This window comes from Actinia tenebrosa, unplaced genomic scaffold (assembly GCF_029948245.1).
Source record: "Actinia tenebrosa isolate PJP-AT-01 unplaced genomic scaffold, QUT_ActTen_1.0 PGA_scaffold5__44_contigs__length_20552954, whole genome shotgun sequence".
Classification (NCBI taxonomy): Eukaryota; Metazoa; Cnidaria; class Anthozoa; order Actiniaria; family Actiniidae; genus Actinia; species Actinia tenebrosa.
The window spans coordinates 197,527-218,738 of record NW_028292582.1 but is presented as its reverse complement, the minus strand read 5'-3'; the positions used below and the strand labels follow the sequence as shown (position 1 = coordinate 218,738).

Genomic DNA, 21,212 nt, shown 5'->3' with positions numbered 1-21,212 from the left:
GCAATATGGCAATTCGTAGCCGTACTGTTGTCGTAGCTTATTTTACCGTAGCTGTAACTACGCGTTGTGATTGGATGAAATACTGAAATACACGGGAACCCATTTACATGTAGATGTTTTCCACTCATACGACAACCATTCTTATGGTAAGCCATTTCAATGTTATGGCATGTCGCACCGCGTGTATGTGCTGTAAGCTTGTACTCTACTTTTCCACTTATAAAAACCGCATTATCCATGAAAATGTGTTCTGGGTCTTTGTTTTTCTAGCGTAAGAAATTTCCATTTTTCGTTTTCTTTTTTTGTTGTAGTTTCTGAGCTTATTTCTCGAGGGACGCGTCAGTTAACCACGTTCCTGTCTGCTTTAGAGGAAGCAACTCTGAACCTCATCAGTAAATATTGTTTAGAAAGGTAACCTTTTTTGCATCATTTACTATAGCACAATGACGTCACATGAACGCTAAGAATCGTGGTAGTGGCATGGTGACAACACAGCAACAACACAAAGAAAACTGTGAATAATTATGATTTTTTTTAGAACTTAGAAAAAAAATTATAGTCACGAAATACCGTATATATATATATATAGAGGGTATTACATGGGCGCGCGGGCGAACGAGTGAGATATCTAAATTGAACACGAGAAGATAAAATTCGTATCTCCAAGCGGCCATGTAATGTTCTGTTTATTATATAGATATCGGTGAAACTTAAATATAAAAAAAAAGCTCAAAAATTCTTTATTAAAATACGTTACCATGTCAACAGCGATATCTTCACGTGTGAAAGATATGGTATCTTCCACTGGTGAAAGATATCAAGTTTTTGACACTAGAGAAAACCTGGTATTTCATCGATATCTATATAATAATGTAGAATAAACATAGGTTTATAAAATGTTGGAAAACAGGCATTAGAGCTAACGATATGGCTGTCATGTACAATTAGTCCAAAATTTTATTGTTCTTTATCACTTCTGCCTCCCTTATAAACAAGCTGTGACTTCATAGTGATAACTAGAGGATATTACATGGGCGCGCGGAGATACGAATTTTATCTTCGAGTGTTGAAAAGATCTCACACGAGTGAGCGTAGCGAACGAGTGAGAGATTTTCAACACGAGAAGATAAAATTCCTATCTCCAAGCGCCCATGTAATATTCTGTTTATTATATATAATTATATATAGATATATAATTATCAATGAAGTATGTTTTGGCTTCTTCAGGCAATTCTTTCCGTGTATTTTTGAATAGCCATCGCAATGGTGTTATTTTCACACGTGAAAATAACATGTTATTTTCACGTGTGAAGATATCAATTTTTCGAAATAGAGAAAAATAGATATTTCATTGGTAATTATATGATAAAAGGCAATAATTTGCAGGACCAATTTTACTCTCAAGATTTGAAATTCTTTATTTTGTCTTTCAACCTATCCGCTTATCCGAATTTCGTGTTTCATATTGTATTAAAGATGGCGACAACACTAACAACGCAGAGCAAAGTCACTATTCTACCAAATTGATATTTTTGTGCTACATCGTTGATTGGTAAACGTGGTCCCAGTTATTGTGTCCTGCACACTGTTAGTGTATTTTAATCGCTGAACACGTTTTCTTTTGCGCCGCATACAGGTCTAGTTTTGAATCAAGCAATCAATGGACCCTTGTCCTGATGTTCTGCCGTGTTCATAAGATGGACCTCAGTACGGCATACTTGATTGACTGCGCCAAGGCTGATAAATGGCTTCCTTTTGTTTGCTTTGCACAAGTTGGTCAGTACCCCAAGCACCAGGTCAGTAGGGTTGGTTGTTATGGTGTTAAATGATGTATCTTATAAAATAACTGTTATTAATCTCGCGTTCTGATTGGTTGGGAGTGCGTGCTTTATGAGAGGACACAGCACGCACGCGGCCTTGTATTTTATAAAAGAAATAAAAAACTTGCAAAAAACTAACTCACAGATCAAACCCTGAAACAACCTCTGGGCTGATCTAAGTCAGGGCATGGCTAACTCACAGATCAAACCCTGAAACAACCTCTGGGCTGATCTAAGTCAGGGCATGGCTAACTCACAGATCAAACCCTGAAACAACCTCTGGGCTGATCTAAGTCAGGACACGGCTAACTCACAGATCAAACCCTGAAACAACCTCTGGGCTGATCTAAGTCAGGGCATGGCTAACTCACAGATCAAACCCTGAAACAACCTCTGGGCTGATCTAAGTCAGGGCATGACTAACTCACAGATCAAACCCTGAAACAACCTCTGGGCTGATCTATGATAGGGCAAGGCTAATTCTAATAAGGACTATTGTATATTTTTTAATTCTTTTTCTTATTCCTTCTGTTTTCAGGTGCTTGGAGTAATAGAGAATCACTTCACTAACCGTCATATCAAGGAACACCTGTGTCTTGCCTTTGAGAATGTCCAAACGATCCAATTAGAGACAACCAGTGACGAATCGACTAGGAAAAGACGACGGAAAAGACAAGCTACGAAGAAAGATGAGCCTGCCAAGGTATAATACTTTAAGAGTAAATGGTTTGAACTCAGGCTTTGAAGTTTGTTGTGAAATGTGATCGTCCTGGTGAGTGTAGTCTTGAGAAAGACTGTTGTTGGGGGTGACTGATGTTTCGACAACCTAAGCGGGAGTCATTTTCAGAGTCCAGTGAGAACAGTCTTTCTCAAGACTATACTCACTCGGACAATCACATTTCACAACAAACTAGAATACTTTATTGAATAACTGAAAGCTTGGCATAACCTTTATTCGTTTCTATATTCATCTTAAATGATACTTATTCATTTGTCTCACGATCAGCGGCCAATCTCTGCTCAAACCACGGTGCAACGTAGACGCAGTCATTGCCAAAAGTAGAAACGAATTATGCTTTTCGCAATGATTGCTGCAACTTGTCTAGTGAAATTTTGGAAATTGCGCTCTAGATTACATGCTTTAATGCTCCGTGCAACTTGTGTCGCAACGCCGTTGCGAGACAAGTTGCAGAAAATATTGCTCCATGTAATCGCGCGTTTAGCATAAGCCAGCCGGATTGTATTAGTACACTAAAATGCGTTACACGTTGGAGGACAGTTTGCATGGATAGTATTATAAAGCAGAGGGCAGATCACTCATGTGCACTGCCTTTGCGAGATAGCTTCCGAAGGAGCACGTAATGATATCTATACAACATTGTTTTATGGGTTCATTATTTTTGCAAAGTACAATGCACATGTCCACTTCATGTCCTTGCTGCAAAGCCCCTAGTTTGAGATGACCTTTATGTCTTCTTCTCATGTCCCTAGTTTACGTGCACGTTCCCTAGTTACGTGGCCTATTTTATGCCCCTGATGTACGGCCCAAGTCTGCGATGATCTGCTTACCTTAATATTTTTTAGGTCTTTACCCCAACGAAAGACATCCGTGCTCAATTCTATTCCCGTATGGGCCTTAAGAAAGGAGGATCTCTGGGCCTCGAGGTTCCTACATGTACCCATAGCAGTAGCGCTGAAGAAGATGAAGTCAAAAACAAACCTAGAGAAAAGAAATCAAGTGATAAGGATTCCAGTAGTGCTACAGATGGAACTGTTACAGCAGAGGAACGACCTTGTATCACATCCAAGTCTACTACTGACATGCATGGTAAAATATATAGAGTGGAATTCGTATAACTGAAAAAAAAAATCATGGACTTGCCTTGACCTTGACAATGTTATCTTGGAGCATTTTGATTGGTTAAGTAATGAATTGGCGAGTTGTGATTGGTCTAAATAAAAGATGTAATCAATTCCTGCCACAGTGCCATCGGTGCCGTGCCTTAACTTTTGAGCGTAATACTAAATCTACTCTATAACGTCTAACGTTCTGGGTTATCGACCCCGGATATGAGCATACGATAGAGCGTTTACACTTACAACCATTTTGGTTTACAAAACAATAAAAAACTTTCTGCCCAATACCTTACCAGATAACCTGTTTGACGTGTTTGTCTTGTATCTTTGTAGAGCGTCCGTTAGACCCCAATACCTTACCAGATAACCTGTTTGACGTGTTTGTCTTGTATCTTTGTAGAGCGTCAGTTAGACCCCAATACCTTACCAGATAACCTGTTTGACGTGCTGTTTTCTTGCGAGTCGGCTCATGTACCGTGGAGATCTCTTTTGGCACATGCCATCGCTTTACATCGGTCTCTCTTCGCAGTGCTTGCCGCTTGTTATGAGGTGAGTCTTTTGTTGTTGTTGTTGTTGTTCTTGCTCTTGCTCTTGCTGTTGTTGTTGTTGCTGCTGTTGCTGTTGTTAAGCGATGCTGTTGTTGTTGCTGTTGTTGCTATTGCTGTTGTTGTTGTTACTGCTGTTGTTGTTGCTGTTAATGTTGCCGTTGTTGTTGTTGTTGTTGTTGCTGCTGTGGTTGCTGTTGCTGTTGCTGCTGTTGTTGTTGCTGCTGCTGTTGCTGTTGTTGTTGCTGCTGCTGCTGCTGTTGTTGTTGTTGCTGTTTTTGCTATTGCTAATGTTGCTGTTGTTGTTGCTGTTGCTTTTGATGTTGCTGTTGCTCTTGTTGCTCTTGCTCTTGCTCTTGCTCTTGCTCTTGCTCTTGCTCTTGCTCTTGCTCTTGCTCTTGCTCTTGCTCTTGCTCTTGCTCTTGCTCTTGCTCTTGCTCTTGCTCTTGCTCTTGCTCTTGCTCTTGCTCTTGCTCTTGCTCTTGCTCTTGCTCTTGCTCTTGCTCTTGCTCTTGCTCTTGCTCTTGCTCTTGCTCTTGCTCTTGCTCTTGCTCTTGCTCTTGCTCTTGCTCTTGCTCTTGCTCTTGCTCTTGCTCTTGCTCTTGCCCTTGCTCTTGCTCTCGTTGTTGTCGCTGCTGTTGTTGTTTTTGTGGTTTTATCTTTACTGGCTAAATCTTTAAGGTCATTGCATCTATCATTGTTCCGTAGGAATCCAAGCCCCTTGATTGTATATGTGCCTGGCTATGCTCTACGCTTAAACCAGACATCCTGGATGAAGTCACACACAACATACCAGGTACCTGTCTATTACATATATTGGACTACAAAGGAACTTTTCAATTATGCCATGGACGGGGGAATGGGGGGGGGGGGGGGGGGGGGGGGGGGTAAAGGGCTTGCTGCATTTGCAACTTCCTCATTCTAGTAATATTCGCCAGTACCGAAAGGGCTTTGTACAGAACCAAGTATGACCGACGTAATGCCTATCTGATCCCCCAAACTCTCATTAGAATATCATCCTTATTTGCCTGCCCAGCGCCTACGATAATAACTAAAAGCAATAGTCTCGAAGAACAGCACGCATACGTAACGATCATCTTATAATGATAAAGGTCTTAGAACATTATGCGTACAGGATTCGCCTTGCGAGGAACGCCCACAGCGACACCATTCCTTTCTCTAGTGTCTTCGAATTTTTGTTTCGCATTTCTAACTACAGCATGTTGTGTTTGTTTGTATTCAGTTGTTGAATGGCATCGATGGTCAGCACCAGACCTCACTGGGATTATTACAGCAGCGGTGAAACATAAAGGACGATTTGCTGTTTCTCTTGCTAAAGCGTTTTACATCTTTGATCCAGTGAGTACTGACTAAACGTAATCATGCTCGTCAGCTGTGATGGGACAACTAAGAAAAACGCATCATTTTAGTACGAGTGCAATTCCATAGCTTAAAATTATTTTTTTTTTTCTTTTCTCACAGACAAGCCCAATGCTACGCTTCCTGAGATTCTACGAGTCATTTGTTGTGCATGTTGATTTTGATAACTGTCAAAAGGAACTCGATTTGTTTAAGAAGTCTTACAGCAAGGTAAAGTTGGTTCGACATAATTGGTTGCATGCATTCTTTTCTTGTATTTTCCCCCCTCCTTGCTTCAGTTCAGTGTCAATTTGCTGTAGGTGGAATGTATGTTGGATGATATGATAAAACAACTATGTTGGATCATATGACAAAACCGTACTGGTTAAACCGAGCTTTAGACCTTATACAGCTATTTCAAAAAAGATTGAATACTGAATACTGCATACTGAATAGTGCATTCCACGACCAAATGGCATTAAGGGGCCTCGTTAATTTGAAATTGAAAGTAAATATACAGCAATTAACTCTCTACATGTAGTTAGTATATTGTTTCAGATGGAATACACTAAAAATAGAATAAATAATTATTATTAATCCTACTTTAGACCATGGCACTATGACCCACAATGCACTTCAGTCTTGTAATGCACTATTCAGTATGCAGTATTCAGTATTCAACCTTTTTGAAATAGCTGTGAACGAAAGACATTAAACCAACCGTAGGGATGGGAAGAGGAGAAATAAAATCGCACCCCTCCCTTCCCAGTACCGCACTTTTCCCCTTCCCTCTCCCCCAAACTACTCCAGTACCCACCCCCACCCCCCCCCCCAAAGCACCCTAAACAGCCATTCCTCGTATCTCAACATACATCTCACAGCTTCAGTGTAAATAAGTGGTTAGCTTTCTGAATTCTGTGTGAAATAAAATTATTATTATCTCACCTTGCTAAAGCTTTAACATAAATATAAATATAGAAATATCTACAACTCGAGTTTTTAAAATCTCATTCCTATTGGTTGTAGCTAACAATGAGAGACAGCAGTGTCAGCCAATCACCGTTTAGCATTACACGTGACGTCAGATGGATCGAGGAAGTCACTAGTTTGGTAACCCAGCAGATGGTTCGTCAGTGCTGTACTTCATACGAGCAGGGTCATCTGTTGTCCCTGTTGGCTAAAACTATGTTTGGCAGAAACTATTCTTTCAAAAGTGAGTATTCATTCAAAGATGCTTTGTGTCGTCTAGTTGTTCTTCATGTTGTGTGTGTGTTTTGTGTGGAGGGAGGGGGGGGGGGAGATGGGTTTTTTACTTCCGAGAAAGGCGCCTCGTCCATGTTGGTTAAGACTATGTTTGGCAGAAACTATTCTTTCAAAAGTGAGTATTCAAAATAATGAAAATGATCGTACAAATTCTAAAACGCCGCCATTTTGTTGCCACTAGGGGGAAAGGGGATGCACCCCTTGGCTTTCCCCTGCCTGCGCACCTGAGTTTTGTTGCTGAAACCTTTACTCGCTTTGATGTCCCACAATCGTTCTGTCGCTAGCAAAGTGCGCGTAACAAATGCATACTAATCTTCCACATTTTATTTCTAACAAGTTCCCAATTACTACAAACTGCACAAGATCAATGAGGTCATACAAGACACAAAAGTAGTAGCTGATTTTGCGCAATTGTTGGACGAGGACAGCGACGCATGGAAAGATGAGATTCAACGTGTACTTCAAAGTCTCCTGGCTCATAAATCTTTCTCCCAGGCACGGGAGTACGCAGATCTATTGGGACTACCTCAGGATCCTATAACACTCAAAGAGGTGGGTTTTGTGTTAGCGCGGAATTTGGACACGAGAAAGAACCTTCTGCGCATGCTCGTAGCGTTATGCAAATTACCACAAATACAACAGCGCGCCACAAAAATCATTCTCCCCATTCCCTCTTACAAAGACAGAATCACTAAACTTGATCTGCCTACTCTGCGATAGATATAAGTTTTTCGGCCAGAAGAAAGAATTCGTGACATTTTACCATCTTCAGTAAGTAGCGCACTTTTTCAAACGCCTTAGCACGCTACATTCCTTAAATATCGTACATAGCGTTTCCAGAACAGTTTTTTTACCTCACACGATTAGGACACGTGATGCGTCAGCTTAATTCAATGATAAAATGGTATACTTAGTCTTAAATAGATTTTAAATTTCAATTATATTCAATATTAAGTTATCTTTTTTATTCGCGCTTTTAATCGAATCGTAAACTCTCTTTTTTTGTAAAAACAGGTTTTGATTTCACTCCATTTATTAAGCTTTAACTGCATGATATGTTCCTTACTTATTTTTTTTTTAGGTCCTACACGAACGGGAAAGCATAGAGAACTCTGTTCTATGGGAAATCAAGCAAGGACGGCTGGCATTTTGGCACAAGGCTGACGAGTGTTTTAAGAGCAACCGCTGTAACCCAGAGATTGCTGCTTCGTTCTTCGAGGTAAAACGAAAAAAAACCCCCTTATTATAGAGGCTTTGCACCATCACGTGATGGCAGTCATGACAGGAGGCATAACAATAGTCTTTTTTTCCCTGGGAAACTGAATTCTTTCTCGTGTAAACCAGATTGGCACTTATTTTCTATATATATATATTTCTATATTTTTAATACATTTTTACCTCATAGCCACTGTGACTCCTACGGTTGAAATTCTGTAGACATTCACACTGGATTTTTTGACCAACTTTGAAATGATTTAAAAAATGTGGACCCAGCCTTCTGTATTGTCTTTTGATTAATTGTATCCTGCTTGGTTTCATTAGACTCAGGCTGAAGATAATGACCTATCGTTTACGGAGAAATCCCGAATGCTATCGATGGCTCTCCAATGGTATTCCCGAACCGTTACGACTGAGAATAAGGAAGGCCGACAGAAAGAGGAACTAAGCAAGCTGGAGAAAAGAATATGGCTGTGTTCTATCAGGGCTGAGATGGAAAAGAACCGTGAGGTATGTGTTATAGAAACGAATGGATGAGTGAATGAATAAATAAATGAATGGAGGGAGAGAGGGAGGGATGGAGAGAGAGAGGGAAGGAGGGAGGGATGGATGGATGGAGGATGGAGAGAGAGAGGGAAGGAGGGAGGGATGGATGGAGGGAGGGAGAGAGGGAGAGAGGGAGGGATGGAGAGAGAGAGGGAAGGAGGGAGGGATGGATGGATGGATGGAGAGAGAGAGGGAAGGAGGGAGGGATGGATGGAGGGTGGCAGAGAGGGAGAGAGGGAGGGATGGAGAGAGAGAGAGGGAAGGAGGGAGGGAGGGAGGGAGAGAGGGATGGATTAAAAAACATTGAAGTCATTCTATGTGTACATTTTAGGTTCGGTTCGCTCGATCGGTCAGCCATCTAGAGTTCTTGCCCTCATCATCTGACTGGGCTGCAGGAGTATTCATAAACCGTCCTAGTGATAATACCTCGGAAGGGTCTGGCACAAACGAGCTGATCCAACCAGAATCATTCGATACGAGTCTAAGTACTGATGGAACTGTGCTCACAACAGACGAGGTATATCTGCCTTGCTTATGTAAAACCCTGATTTTTTCCTATCGGGAAAAGTACCGGTGTTCCTTGATTTGAGACTCAGGTACTTAGGGACAGCCTCCTTTTAGCCTCCACCAAAACCCACAAGGAACGCCTGGGTACGCAGGCTAGCCTCCTTTCAATGCCACGAATACCAAACGGTAAAGTAAAGATTGCGCAACTTCAACAACATAACCACTTTAAGATAAGACTTTCGCTGGAACACGCTTATATGCTACACCAAATTTGAGAGGACCCAAAGTAATAGAGAATTTGAAATTTGAGTATTGACATTCAATAATAGATTTTTTGTCTTTCTTTCTTCCTGGCTGAGGATGACTGTTTTGTCTCCGACCTTCCCTTCCCATCCCCTTACATGACTTCCACGTGATAGATAGATAGATAACTTTTTTTTATCCACGGTAGATCCTTCAGGAGAAATTACATCATATCACTAATTTTATCAAAAAATATACTAAGCCTACTAGACTAAACTATTCTAAACTCGCTACACTACACTACACTGCACTGCACTGCACCGCACCGCACCGCACTACACTGCTCTGCTCTGCACTGCACTGCACTGCACTGCACTGCACTACACTGCACTGCACTGCACTGCACTGCACTGCACTGCACTGCACTGCACTGCACTGCACTGCACTGCACTGCACTGCACTGCACTGCACTGCACTGCACAACACTGCACTTCACTGCACAACACTACACTACACTACACTACACTCCAAAGTTTCCAGTTAATTTATAATCACAGACCCCCTCCGTCTTTTCCATTTCATTATCAGTTATATTCCGAGAATTTTGGAACCTAACTTATTTTTATGCTGTTTGTTTTAATATTTACCAGGAATTCTCAGCTCTTGAAAGAGTGATTGGTGAGCTCTTAGAAGGGTGTCACGTGACCCAGGCACGTCGCCTGGCCGCTCATTTTGAATATACGAGTCAAGATCTTAATATTATTCTGGTAAGATGAATGGAGATGTTGCTTACACTAGACTAAGCCTATCAGCTCCAAAACCATTTTACTAACCAAATATCCGTCCTTTTTTGTTTTTTTTTTTTTTTTTTTTTTTTTATCCATTACGATGTTACGGCATGTTGTACCGTCTATACTTGCTATAAATCAGTACCGTATATTTCCCACTCTTGCGATAGCTATTCACATTCAGTCACGGCTTTTCTTTTTGGAATCATTCCAACAGACATTATTTCCTTGTGTTTTTTAGTCTTGTATGTTTTTGGCCCAAGCCACGCGATTCGTAGACACCCTTGACGATCCGATTCGCAAACTCCTATACCAGACCCCTCACCGTCGTATCAGTGTGTCGGGGTCTGGATCCAACCTGGAGGGCATAAAGCGTAGTGGTAGCTTTGTGTTGAGTACCAGTCTAACGGACAGTGTTGGCCAAGGTGCTGATGACTCCATCTCAGTGGACTGGGTCCAGGTGGAGGACACCATCACTGCCATGGAATCCTTGACGTATTACTGCAAGAAGGGGAAGAAATGCTGCGCGCGCATAACCACGTGTTACAAGATAGCGCAGGTACTGTGCCTTTACATTCTATGCGTTTGTTTGGCAGGGAGGGGAAGGTGGGAGAGAAATAATTGTATATCAAATTTATATGCAGAAAGCGCAGATGCTGTGCGCTAACAATGCGTCGCCTCTCACCGATGTGGTCACGAATATGATCCCTTGACCCGCAATTATATGCGAGTAGAGTTGCTCAAAAAGAAATTATAAATTATAATTTGCTTATGAAACGAGGGCCACTAGCTTCGTGTGAAACCATGTGACTCAAAATCCCTTGACATAGGAATAACGATGAAACAGCCGCTAACGATGCTTAAAGATGCTAATAGACCAATTCGGCTGCAAACGCAATGTTTAACCCAATTAAAACCTACTGGGAATCCCCCCACCATACCCAAACCCAAACCAAATCCCCATTGTTTTGACTTGGCGCATCAGTTTTCTCTTATTGGATGTCGCGCTATCTTTGTAAGAAAAAGGTTTAGTATAAATATCGTATGTTGTTGGATGTTACTATATTCCAGACCCTTAGTCTAGAGTACAAGGCTGTAGTGACTGACAAGCCCTTCAATGTCCTACATTCCCTGTTGGTATCTGTATTCGATTCTCGTTACAAACTGGCCGATGCTTATATCAAAGCCTTTGACTTGAGCTCAGACGAGGTAGGATAGACTAAGCCTGCTAGTACTAGCTTAATACACTCAAAAGACCTCCTCGGCTCTGACGTAATGTTTTCCCATTACAGACCACGTGTCATTCCCTAGAGTATCATTTCTTCGTTTAAGGTTTGCGCTCGGTTGCACATGAGAAGACACATGAATATGGATACAACTCAACAAAGAATCTTATTCTCAATGGAATGACACGTGGTCGGAATGGGACAACATTACTCTCGAGCGCTCCAGAGCCGAGGAGGTCTATTGCAACATCAACCTTACTACTTCATTTGATACTACATATAATGGCACTATTCCGTAATAAAGTTCAAGGTTAAGGTGTTTTTGGGTTAGGGTAAGGGTCAATAAAATAAATGTTTAAAAACTGACACAAATTCAAAACTTTGCGGTTTTTCACTAATAAATGGTATTTCACAGGTTGTAGGATTTCTCAAAGATATCATTCTGTTATCGCTGAAGGTCTATTGTGGCGAAGGTAAGATCTAAAGCAGCGGCCACACAGGTCAGCATCGGGGGTGACGGTAAAAATGCACAGCTGTATCAGATGCTTAGGCTAAGATCAAACGCAATCTCGTACCCAGAGCCTGCGTTTCTTCTGGCCTGCGGCGAAGAACGAAGGCTCTGGCATAATCCATTTTTTGAGAACAGGATTTCTTGAACTTCCGGTATAAGAGCGCATAAGCTAAAAGACTTGCCAAAAATAAAATAAAAATATGTTCCCCATTTCTAATTCTTATCTTGATCGAAAGTAAACACAGAACTCTGTTTGAAAGCATGATTTTCATTCATTGTATTTCACTTCCGGAAAACTTCGCATGCACCAAAAATGGATTATGCCAGAGCTCTCGTTCTTCGCCGCAGGCCAAAAGAAAAGCAGGCTCTTGGTACAAGATTGGGTTAAACGTCGAACTTTACATGAGCCGAGCCTAACTGTATTTGGGATCGACTCATATAATTAAGTTCGACTGACTGAGTCAAACGTCGAACTTATTTATGTCGTTCCTAAAACAAATAAAACCAAACAAATTGTGTTTCATGTTTAAGTAGTCAGCGGTTACACCATCATAATGCCAGTCTATAATCAAATCATGAGCTGCTGCATTCTACTGCAGTAGCCATGTTGAAAACATTTGTTAGCGGCGCATGCGTGGTGGCAAAGAATAATTTACTAGTAAATGAGTGCAAAACACACATTAACATGATTTATGCATTTAGAACGGCTCGAGTGAGGTTCGACGTTTGACCCCAAGTGGATCTACAGTCGTGCTTCCCTACTGACCTTATAGTGAAGATCCACTTAGTCGGTCCAAATTCAATCGGTCGAACCTAATTGGATCAGACGTCAAATTTCACATGAATTTATTTGGAACAATTAAGTTCGGCTCATGTGAAGTTCGACGTTTGACCTGAGTCTGAGTCGACTGATAACCTCTATTTATTATTATCATTCAAATTAATTTTCCGTCGTTTTGATTGGCCGATAGAACTGCCTACAAATAATGTTCTACTCATGCGCATTACGTTGTAAGGTCGTTTTGCTGCAAATAACAGTCTGGTCATGTGCAGTAACGTGCGTTTGTCAACATGGCTTGCATTCCTGACCTGTCAGAAAGTGGCTTGGCATATTTAAAAAATAAGCGAAATAAAAATTTAAATAGTAACTTGGTTATCACAAAATATCGTAGTTTGTTATTGTCTTCCGGGCAATAATTTCGGCTTTGGCAAATAATAGACCTCTTCGGCTCTGACGTATTGTTTTCCCATTTCAGACCACATTTCATTCCCTAGAGTATCATTTCTTTGTTTAAGGATTGCGCTCGGTTGCACATGAGAAGGCACATGAATATCAAACAAAGAATCTTATTCTCAAGGGAATGACACGTGGTGTGAAATGGGAAAACATAACCCCAAGCCGAAGAGGTCTATTGCTTGCTCGCCACACTAACAAATCACGGTATTCTGCTCAACCTCGCCTAGTAATTGCTTATTATTAACCCCTATGTTCGCTACACTCTGCACAAACAATACGCATTTTCTCCATATTCTACGTTGAAATAATTTTCTTCGTATTTCCCAAGAAATTTCAAATGGTGAAAGCGATCTAATCTTCAACGCGGCCCCTTCCTGTGATGACGTCATTCAAGTAATCCGACTGTGCTCGGATCAAGCGTTGCTTGGCAACCGTCTCCTAGAAACGGCAGCCAGTGTTGCACATAATCGTGTTTCGGGGACTGGTAGCAACAAAGGTAAGTCACTTCTCTTTTATAGGAACTTTTTTCTCTCCAATAGGAAGGCGTAGCGATAGTTAAATCGCCTCACCTCTGAGCAGGGTTTGTTTTGTCTCTCTCCTTTGATTTGAGGGTTTTCTTGAGCGCGTTCAATTCCCGTGAGTTAGCCGTGCCCTGACATTTATTATTTATCAACCCAAAGGTAACCCTATTAATGAAATTCACTCTCGACCCCATAGCGCTGTCATTCGTACTGCGCATGCTAGAAGAAATACTAATTTCAAGCGTTGTGATTGGGCAGAACATTTCGCGCCATTATTGATCTTTCGTTGAGCATCTGCATTAAGAATGTCGTACTTGGGTTTGCCTGTGCATTCACTATCTTATTTTTGTTTGTAAAGCATTACATCTTGAAGTAGAGCTGCTGGTACGAGCCCATGAGTGTCATACAATAGCCTGTAATATGGAAGGAATAACAAGCGTGCTCAAATGTGGAAGACACCTGACCGCTGCACTCGCTGGTTCAGAAGAATACCGACTGATGGTGAGACAAACAGTGAAAAGAAATGCTCAAGTTATTTTACATTAATTTGTTTCTTAATTAGAATTATTATAATTTTTATTCTATATTTTCTTATTACTATTTTCATTCTTGTTCTTCCTATCTTTTTTTTTTTTTTTAATATTTTCCATGAGATCCTTGAGTGATATTTTTTGAGCTGTGAAAAACAATTCTCGTACGTCGTTTTCGTTGAATTCTTCTTGATTTTTTTTATCCAAGGTTCGTCTGCTGACAGGCATAGGTCGTTTTCGTGAGATGTCCTACATATTTGATACTCTACTACGCCACCATCATTTTGAGCTGCTTTGCCAAAGAGGAATCGATAAGGTATTTGTTCCTTTGACTTGTGTCCGTCTCTCTTGTTTTTTTTTTTTTTGTTTGCTGCTTGCTTGCTTCTTCCCCAACTTGTTCCTTGAATTGCTAGGTTGCTAGGTTGCTTGCTTGCTTGCTTGCTTGCTTGCTTGCTTTGCTTGCTTGCTTTGCTTGCTTGCTTGCTTGCTTGCTTGCTTGCTTGCTTGCTTGCTTGCTTGCTTGCTTGCTTGCTTGCTTGCTTGCTTGCTTGCTTGCTTGCTTGCTTGCTTGCTTGCTTGCTTGCTTGCTTGCTTGCTTGCTTGCTTGCTTGCTTGCTTGCTTGCTTGCTTGCTTGCTTGCTTGCTTGCTTGCTTCAGCGCTTGCTTGCTTCAGCGCTTGCTTGCTTCAGCGCTTGCTTGCTTCAGCGCTTGCTTGCTTCAGCGCTTGCTGGCTTGATGGCTTGCTTGATGGCTTGCTTGCTGGCTTGCTTCAGTGCTTGCTGGCTTGTTGCCGTGCACCTGCACGTGCACGTGCGTGTTTTTTCATGGTACTAGTCTTTATCTCGTGTAGGAAAACAAGCTTAAAGTCGCTCTACTAGAGTACCTCAAGAGATGTCACCCAGACGATGACGAGAAGTACAAAATAGTCGCCATGCACTTCAGTATGTACCGGGAACTAGCAGATACCTGGGAGACGTCCGCGATCACCCAAATGAAAGAGCTAAAAGATCAACAAATGAGTGAGTCCAACCAAACGAAATATTTGAAGGATGCCGTTCACATTACAATACCGTATTTCCTCTAGTAAACCACCCTATTCTTTTCCAGTGCTTTTGGACTGGGGCTCATTTGAAAGAGTAGGGTGGAGGGCTTATTACAGGCTTATGAGGGACTATTTTTTATTCTTAATCGTGACAGGTTAAATGACTTTCAAAGGCCTGTCAAGGAAGGGCTGGGGGCTTATCAGGAGGGGAGGGTCATATTAAAACTGTTTGGGGGCTCTTGAAATAGAGGAAGTATGGTAGTTTTATGGCAACTATTCCCAACAGTTGAAATTGCACATCCATATAACACTAGTTGGTGTTTACGAACGTTAGCATCGTGCAAGGGAGCACGCCATACTGCATGGATCTTGTTCCGACTGCTATTCGTATTTAGACACCATTTTGATTGTTGATGTGGTTTTCCCCCATTACTGTATGACGCTTTCCCCATTACGATGACGTAACATGCTAACAATTCATTTAACGATTTTTTTTTTCTATTTTCTATTTTATTTTTCAGCGGCCAAACCTGAGCTGCAATCCAAGTTGACATCCATAATGAATTCATTCAAGTACGCCACAGACTATTACACCAAGGTATGATATATTATATTCTTATAAACTATAAAAATAATGTAGAAATTTATTATTATTATTTTATTAAAAATGATAAATGATTTTTTTTCCTTTTTGCCTAGTCTCCCTTTTGCCTAGTCTCCCTACCCAGAAGCTAGCGTTTAAGTATACGATACACCTCCACAGACACTATAGTCTCCTATGCAGCCGCTATTTGAATCGTCACGCAACGCTCACTCCCCTAGGGAGTGTATGTACTTAGGGAGTGTATGAATACTTAGGGGAGTGAGCGTTGCGTGACGGCTCTACATTTTTGAATGTATTCCTGGAATCGTTATCACATTTCAGTATAGTTTGTTAGGTGTCTTTCCGTCGATTTGAGGGTTTTCTTTTTTTGCGGGGGGTTTGGTTTTTGTTTTTTTTCGGGCTCCCCGGTTTTCCTCCCACCGCAATAAACCTAACACGTTAGATCAGCACAGAGGTTGTTTCAATGAAAACCAAATAAAATATGAACTTATGATTTGTTAGGAGGGTTGTTTTCAACACTCGCAGAAGTGTCTCAAGTACGCCCGTCTTGTCCAGCTACAGATTCATCTCCTACCGTCAGGTATTCGTGTTATTAACCTGAATGAAGAAGGACTCAAACAGTTCCTCTCCAAACACAACCACTTCTTTGAGGTGAGGAACGATAAAACGAGTCAAAAAATGGCGACCAATTTGAAAAACTATTGTTCTGAACTGACTTACATGCGAAAACGCTTATATATTTCGACGTGAACACGAGGCTGGTCAGTCCCCAGTCAGTGCAGAACAATACTTATTCAAATTGGTCGCCATATATTTTTGATGTGGTGTATATCATTGAAATTTCTGCAATTTGCGGTCAGATTCAAAAATTGAATGTTGCTGATTTGAATTGTCTGGTTTGTCATTCCTTTTTTCCTGGCTTTTTTCTTTTCTTTTTTCCTTTTTCCCCCCGTCAAATAAGGCATATGCAAAGTAAAAAGGATCTATTTGCCTTTTTTTGTTAAAGACAATGGCGTGCTCACCCATAATAAAAGCGTGTGCATTGCCGTGTTTGCTCATCTAAATTGCATCTCAATCCTCTTCAGGCTCTTCTAGTGGTCGATGCATATGAGAAACGAGGTTCAAATCTATGGATCAGCGCCATCTACTATCACGTGGTCATGGCCGGTGATTTCAAGTACTGGCAGGACCTGCGATCTGTTATGACTCCTGCTAGTGTTCTGTTCGTTGATGTGGCCAACAAGTAAGTTGATCGACTCTTGTAAAGCTGTGTGTAATTCTCTTGGGTTCTGCACCAACTACCCATTCTGAGGATGAGGAAATAATACTTGGTTGCGTGTACATTGTGGGACTGTTTCAGGGGACATATTTCCAAGATGTCTTTTATATCCTTCCCAAAAACAGTCTCTTTACAATTGACTGTAATGTTGTTTCTTTTTTTTTTTACAGATTTAAAAATGCCAACAACCATCAGTCTCCACAAGTGACTCAAAATATGAAGAAACTGCTGACCTATCTACCTGAACTACGAGTACGCTACAGGATAGCTACAGACCTTGGATTCAGGGATGTGTCATCTGCAATACTAGAGAGAGATGGTGGGGCTTATCTTAGAGATATTATGGGCATTTCATCAAGTACCCTATAGGATAGGTACAGACTTTGGATTCAGGGATGCGTCATCTGCGATACTAGAGAGAGACGGTGGGGCTTATCTTAGAGATATTATGGGCATTTCATCAATTACCCTGTAGGATAGCTACAAACCTTGGATTCAGGGATATGTGTCAATGGCAATAGACCCCCTGTGTGGGACATCAATCTGGGTCACAACACAGTTCAAGGGGGGTATACTAAAGTAGGACTGTTCACATATAAATGACATTTCAAAATTATAATACAGATTTCATATCGAATTAAAATTTAGTGTAATAAACAAGACTGACGTGATGATAGACTTATAATAGACAAAAGTTATGGAAAAGAAATTATAGAGTTTTAGCAAGAATTGTACAAATTATTTTCTTACAAATTTGTAATATAAAAAAAATAAAAAAAGTTCTCATTGATAATAAGCTCTGCGGCTGGTTTGAGTAATACAACAGTACACTATGAAGTCTTACCAATAAACTACATTCTTGTATGTTCTGCACCAACAACATCTTTTTTCAAGTTCTAAATCCCATTAAAGCATAAAAGGCATTAATTTATTGATTTCAGTTTCGTTACAGGGTGCTAGTTTGAAGGCGCCAACAAAATGATCTTTATTTAGACATTGTTTTGTGGAGCAAAGTTGCAGAGGTAAATACTCAATAAATGAAAACACAACCATGTAACTCAAAGTAGATACAATTTATTTATCAAGGCATCAAGGTAAAATTTATAAGCCTAATGTTGAATGTCTATCACTTTGAAAAGGTGCGAAAAACACCCAAAATCCATCGAAAACATGGGCTATAGTCCATGCTTTTTGTCCAAATATGACCCATTTTTCATTTTCTATGAATTATGCATCACTTTAAAAAATGTGTAAAAATCACCCAAAATCCATTAAAACCATGGGCTATAGTCCATGCTTTTAGGCCAAAAATGACCCATTTTTCATTTTCTATGAATTATGCATCACTTTGAAAAAGGTGCGAAAAACACCCAAAACCCATCAAAACCATGGGTTATAGTCCATGCTTTTTGGCCAAAAGTGACCCATTTTTCATTTTCTATGAATTATGCATTACTTTGAAAAAGGTGTGAAAAACACCTAAAATCCATCAAAACCATGGGCTATAGTCCATCCTTTTTGGCCAAAAATGACCCATTTTTCATTTTCTATGAATTATGCATCACTTTAAAAAATGTGTAAAAAACACCCAAAATCCATTAAAACCATGGGCTATAGTCCATGCTTTTAGGCCAAAAATGACCCATTTTTCATTTTCTATGAATTATGCATGAAATTGAAAAAGGTTTAAAAAACACCCAAAATCCATCAAAACCATGGGCTATAGTCCATGCTTTTTGGCCAAAAATGACCCATTTTTCATTTTCTATGAATTATGCATCACTTTGAAAAAGGTGCGAAAAACATCCAAAACCCATCAAAACCATGGGCTATAGTCCATGCTTTTTGGCCAAAAGTGACCCATTTTTCATTTTCTATGAATTATGCATCACTTTAAAAAATGTGTAAAAAACACCCAAAATCCATTAAAACCATGGGCTATAGTCCATGCTTTTTGTCCAAAAATGACCCATTTTTCATTTTCTATGAATTATGCATGAAATTGAAAAAGATGTGAAAAACACCCAAAATCCATCAAAACCATGGGCTATAGTCCATGCTTTTTGGCCAAAAATGACCCATTTTTCATTTTCTATGAATTATGCATCACTTTGAAAAAGGTGCGAAAAACACCTAAAACCCATCAAAACCATGGGTTATAGTCCATGCTTTTTGGCCAAAAGTGACCCATTTTTCATTTTCTATGAATTATGCATTACTTTGAAAAAGGTGTGAAAAACACCTAAAATCCATCAAAACCATGGGTATAGTCCATGCTTTTTGTCCAAATATGACCCATTTTTCATTTTCTATGAATTATGCATCACTTTAAAAAATGTGTAAAAAACACCCAAAATCTATTAAAACCATGGGCTATAGTCCATGCTTTTAGGCCAAAAATGACCCAATTTTCATTTTCTATGAATTATGCATCACTTTGAAAAAGGTGCGAAAAACACCCAAAACCCATCAAAACCATGGGCTATAGTCCATGCTTTTTGGCCAAAAGTGACCCATTTTTCATTTTCTATGAATTATGCATGAAATTGAAAAAGGTGTGAAAAACACCTAAAATCCATCAAAACCATGGGCTATAGTCCATCCTTTTTGGCCAAAAATGACCCATTTTTCATTTTATTTAAATTATGCATCACTTTAAAAAAGCTGTGAAAAACACCCAAAATCCATCAAAACCATGGGCTATAGTACATGCTTTTTGGCCAAAAATAACCCATTTTTCATTTTCTATGAATTCTGCTTGAAAATGAAAAAGGTGTGAAAAGCACCCAAAATCCATCAAAACCATGGGCTATAGTCCATGCTTTTTGTCCAAAGATGACCCATTTTTCATTTTCTGTGAATTATGCATGAAATTGAAAAAGGTGTAAAGAACACACAAAATCCATCAAAACCATGGGCTATAGTCCATGCTTTTCGGCCAAAAATGACCCATTTTTCATTTTCTATGAATCATTCATTACTTTGAAAAAGGTGTGAAAAACACCTAAAATCCATCAAAACCATGGGTATAGTCCATGCTTTTTGGCCAAATATGACCCATTATTCATTTTATTTAAATTATGCATGACTTTAAAAAAGGTGCGAAAAACACCCAGAATCCATCAAAACCATGGGCTATAGTCCATCCTTTTTGGCCAAAAATGACCCATTTTTGCATTTTCTATGAATTATGCATGAAATTGAAAAAGGTGTGAAAAACACCCAAAATCCATCAAAACCATGGGCTATAGTCCATGCTTTTTGGCCAAATATGACCCATTTTTAATTTTATTTAAATTGTGCATGACTTTAAAAAAGGTGTGAAAAGCACCCAAAATCCATCAAAACCATGGGCTATAGTCCATGCTTTTCGTCCAAAAATGGCCCATTTTTCATTTTCTATGAATTATGCATGAAATTGAAAAAGGTGTGAAAAACAACTAAAATCCATCAAAACCATGGGCTATACTCCATGCTTTTTGGCCAAAAATGACCCATTTTTCATTTTCTATGAATCATTCATTACTTTGAAAAAGGTGTGAAAAACACCTAAAATCCATCAAAACCATGGGTATAGTCCATGCTTTTTGGCCAAATATGACCCATTTTTCATTTTATTTAAATTATGCATGACTTTAAAAAAGGTGCGAAAAACACCCAGAATCCATCAAAACCATGGGCTATAGTCCATCCTTTTTGGCCAAAAATGACCCATTTTTGCATTTTCTATGAATTATGCATGAAATTTAAAAAGGTGTGAAAAACATCCAAAATCCATCAAAACCATGGGCTATAGTCCATGCTTTTTGGCCAAAAGATGACCCATTTTTAATTTTCTTTGAATGATTTATGACATAGTAAATGACACATCTAATTAGTTAAAAATAGCCAAGACTAGTCTTGATAAATACAATTATGATATGAAGTTAGATGTTTGAATAAGTAGCTCAAGCCTATCATTAAGTACGTATACAGAACAATTTTGTCTTTTGTCGGCTTTGCAAACTAATGTACTCCTTGGGCATTAGAGCAAGACTTTCAGCACCCAAGGGTAAAGAACTCTAATAACTGTTTTCATGCAACTTCTACTGTATTTTCAAGACAAGACACACTTCA

The 21,212-nt window shown here is 39.8% G+C and overlaps 1 protein-coding gene across 1 annotated transcript in view; it reads left to right on the top strand.

The window, feature by feature from the left end:
- The window catches only part of LOC116299422 (spatacsin), a 34,785-nt gene extending 16,632 nt beyond the window's left edge, over positions 1-18,153 (top strand). Inside the window, exons 25-49 of the mRNA XM_089037421.1 lie at positions 312-411; positions 1,637-1,796; positions 2,359-2,523; positions 3,405-3,648; positions 4,078-4,226; positions 4,931-5,018; positions 5,466-5,581; positions 5,705-5,812; positions 6,608-6,794; positions 7,182-7,396; positions 7,926-8,063; positions 8,387-8,572; positions 8,940-9,125; positions 10,009-10,125; positions 10,388-10,705; positions 11,218-11,355; positions 11,788-11,845; positions 13,449-13,616; positions 14,000-14,142; positions 14,380-14,487; positions 15,022-15,190; positions 15,735-15,811; positions 16,319-16,468; positions 16,903-17,060; positions 17,267-18,153. Coding sequence (XP_088893547.1) covers positions 312-411; positions 1,637-1,796; positions 2,359-2,523; positions 3,405-3,648; positions 4,078-4,226; positions 4,931-5,018; positions 5,466-5,581; positions 5,705-5,812; positions 6,608-6,794; positions 7,182-7,396; positions 7,926-8,063; positions 8,387-8,572; positions 8,940-9,125; positions 10,009-10,125; positions 10,388-10,705; positions 11,218-11,355; positions 11,788-11,845; positions 13,449-13,616; positions 14,000-14,142; positions 14,380-14,487; positions 15,022-15,190; positions 15,735-15,811; positions 16,319-16,468; positions 16,903-17,060; positions 17,267-17,465 — 3,845 coding nt within the window. The 3' untranslated portion in view covers positions 17,466-18,153. The remainder of the gene's footprint in view (positions 1-311; positions 412-1,636; positions 1,797-2,358; positions 2,524-3,404; positions 3,649-4,077; positions 4,227-4,930; positions 5,019-5,465; positions 5,582-5,704; positions 5,813-6,607; positions 6,795-7,181; positions 7,397-7,925; positions 8,064-8,386; positions 8,573-8,939; positions 9,126-10,008; positions 10,126-10,387; positions 10,706-11,217; positions 11,356-11,787; positions 11,846-13,448; positions 13,617-13,999; positions 14,143-14,379; positions 14,488-15,021; positions 15,191-15,734; positions 15,812-16,318; positions 16,469-16,902; positions 17,061-17,266) is intronic.
- Positions 18,154-21,212: the final 3,059 nt, after the last annotated feature.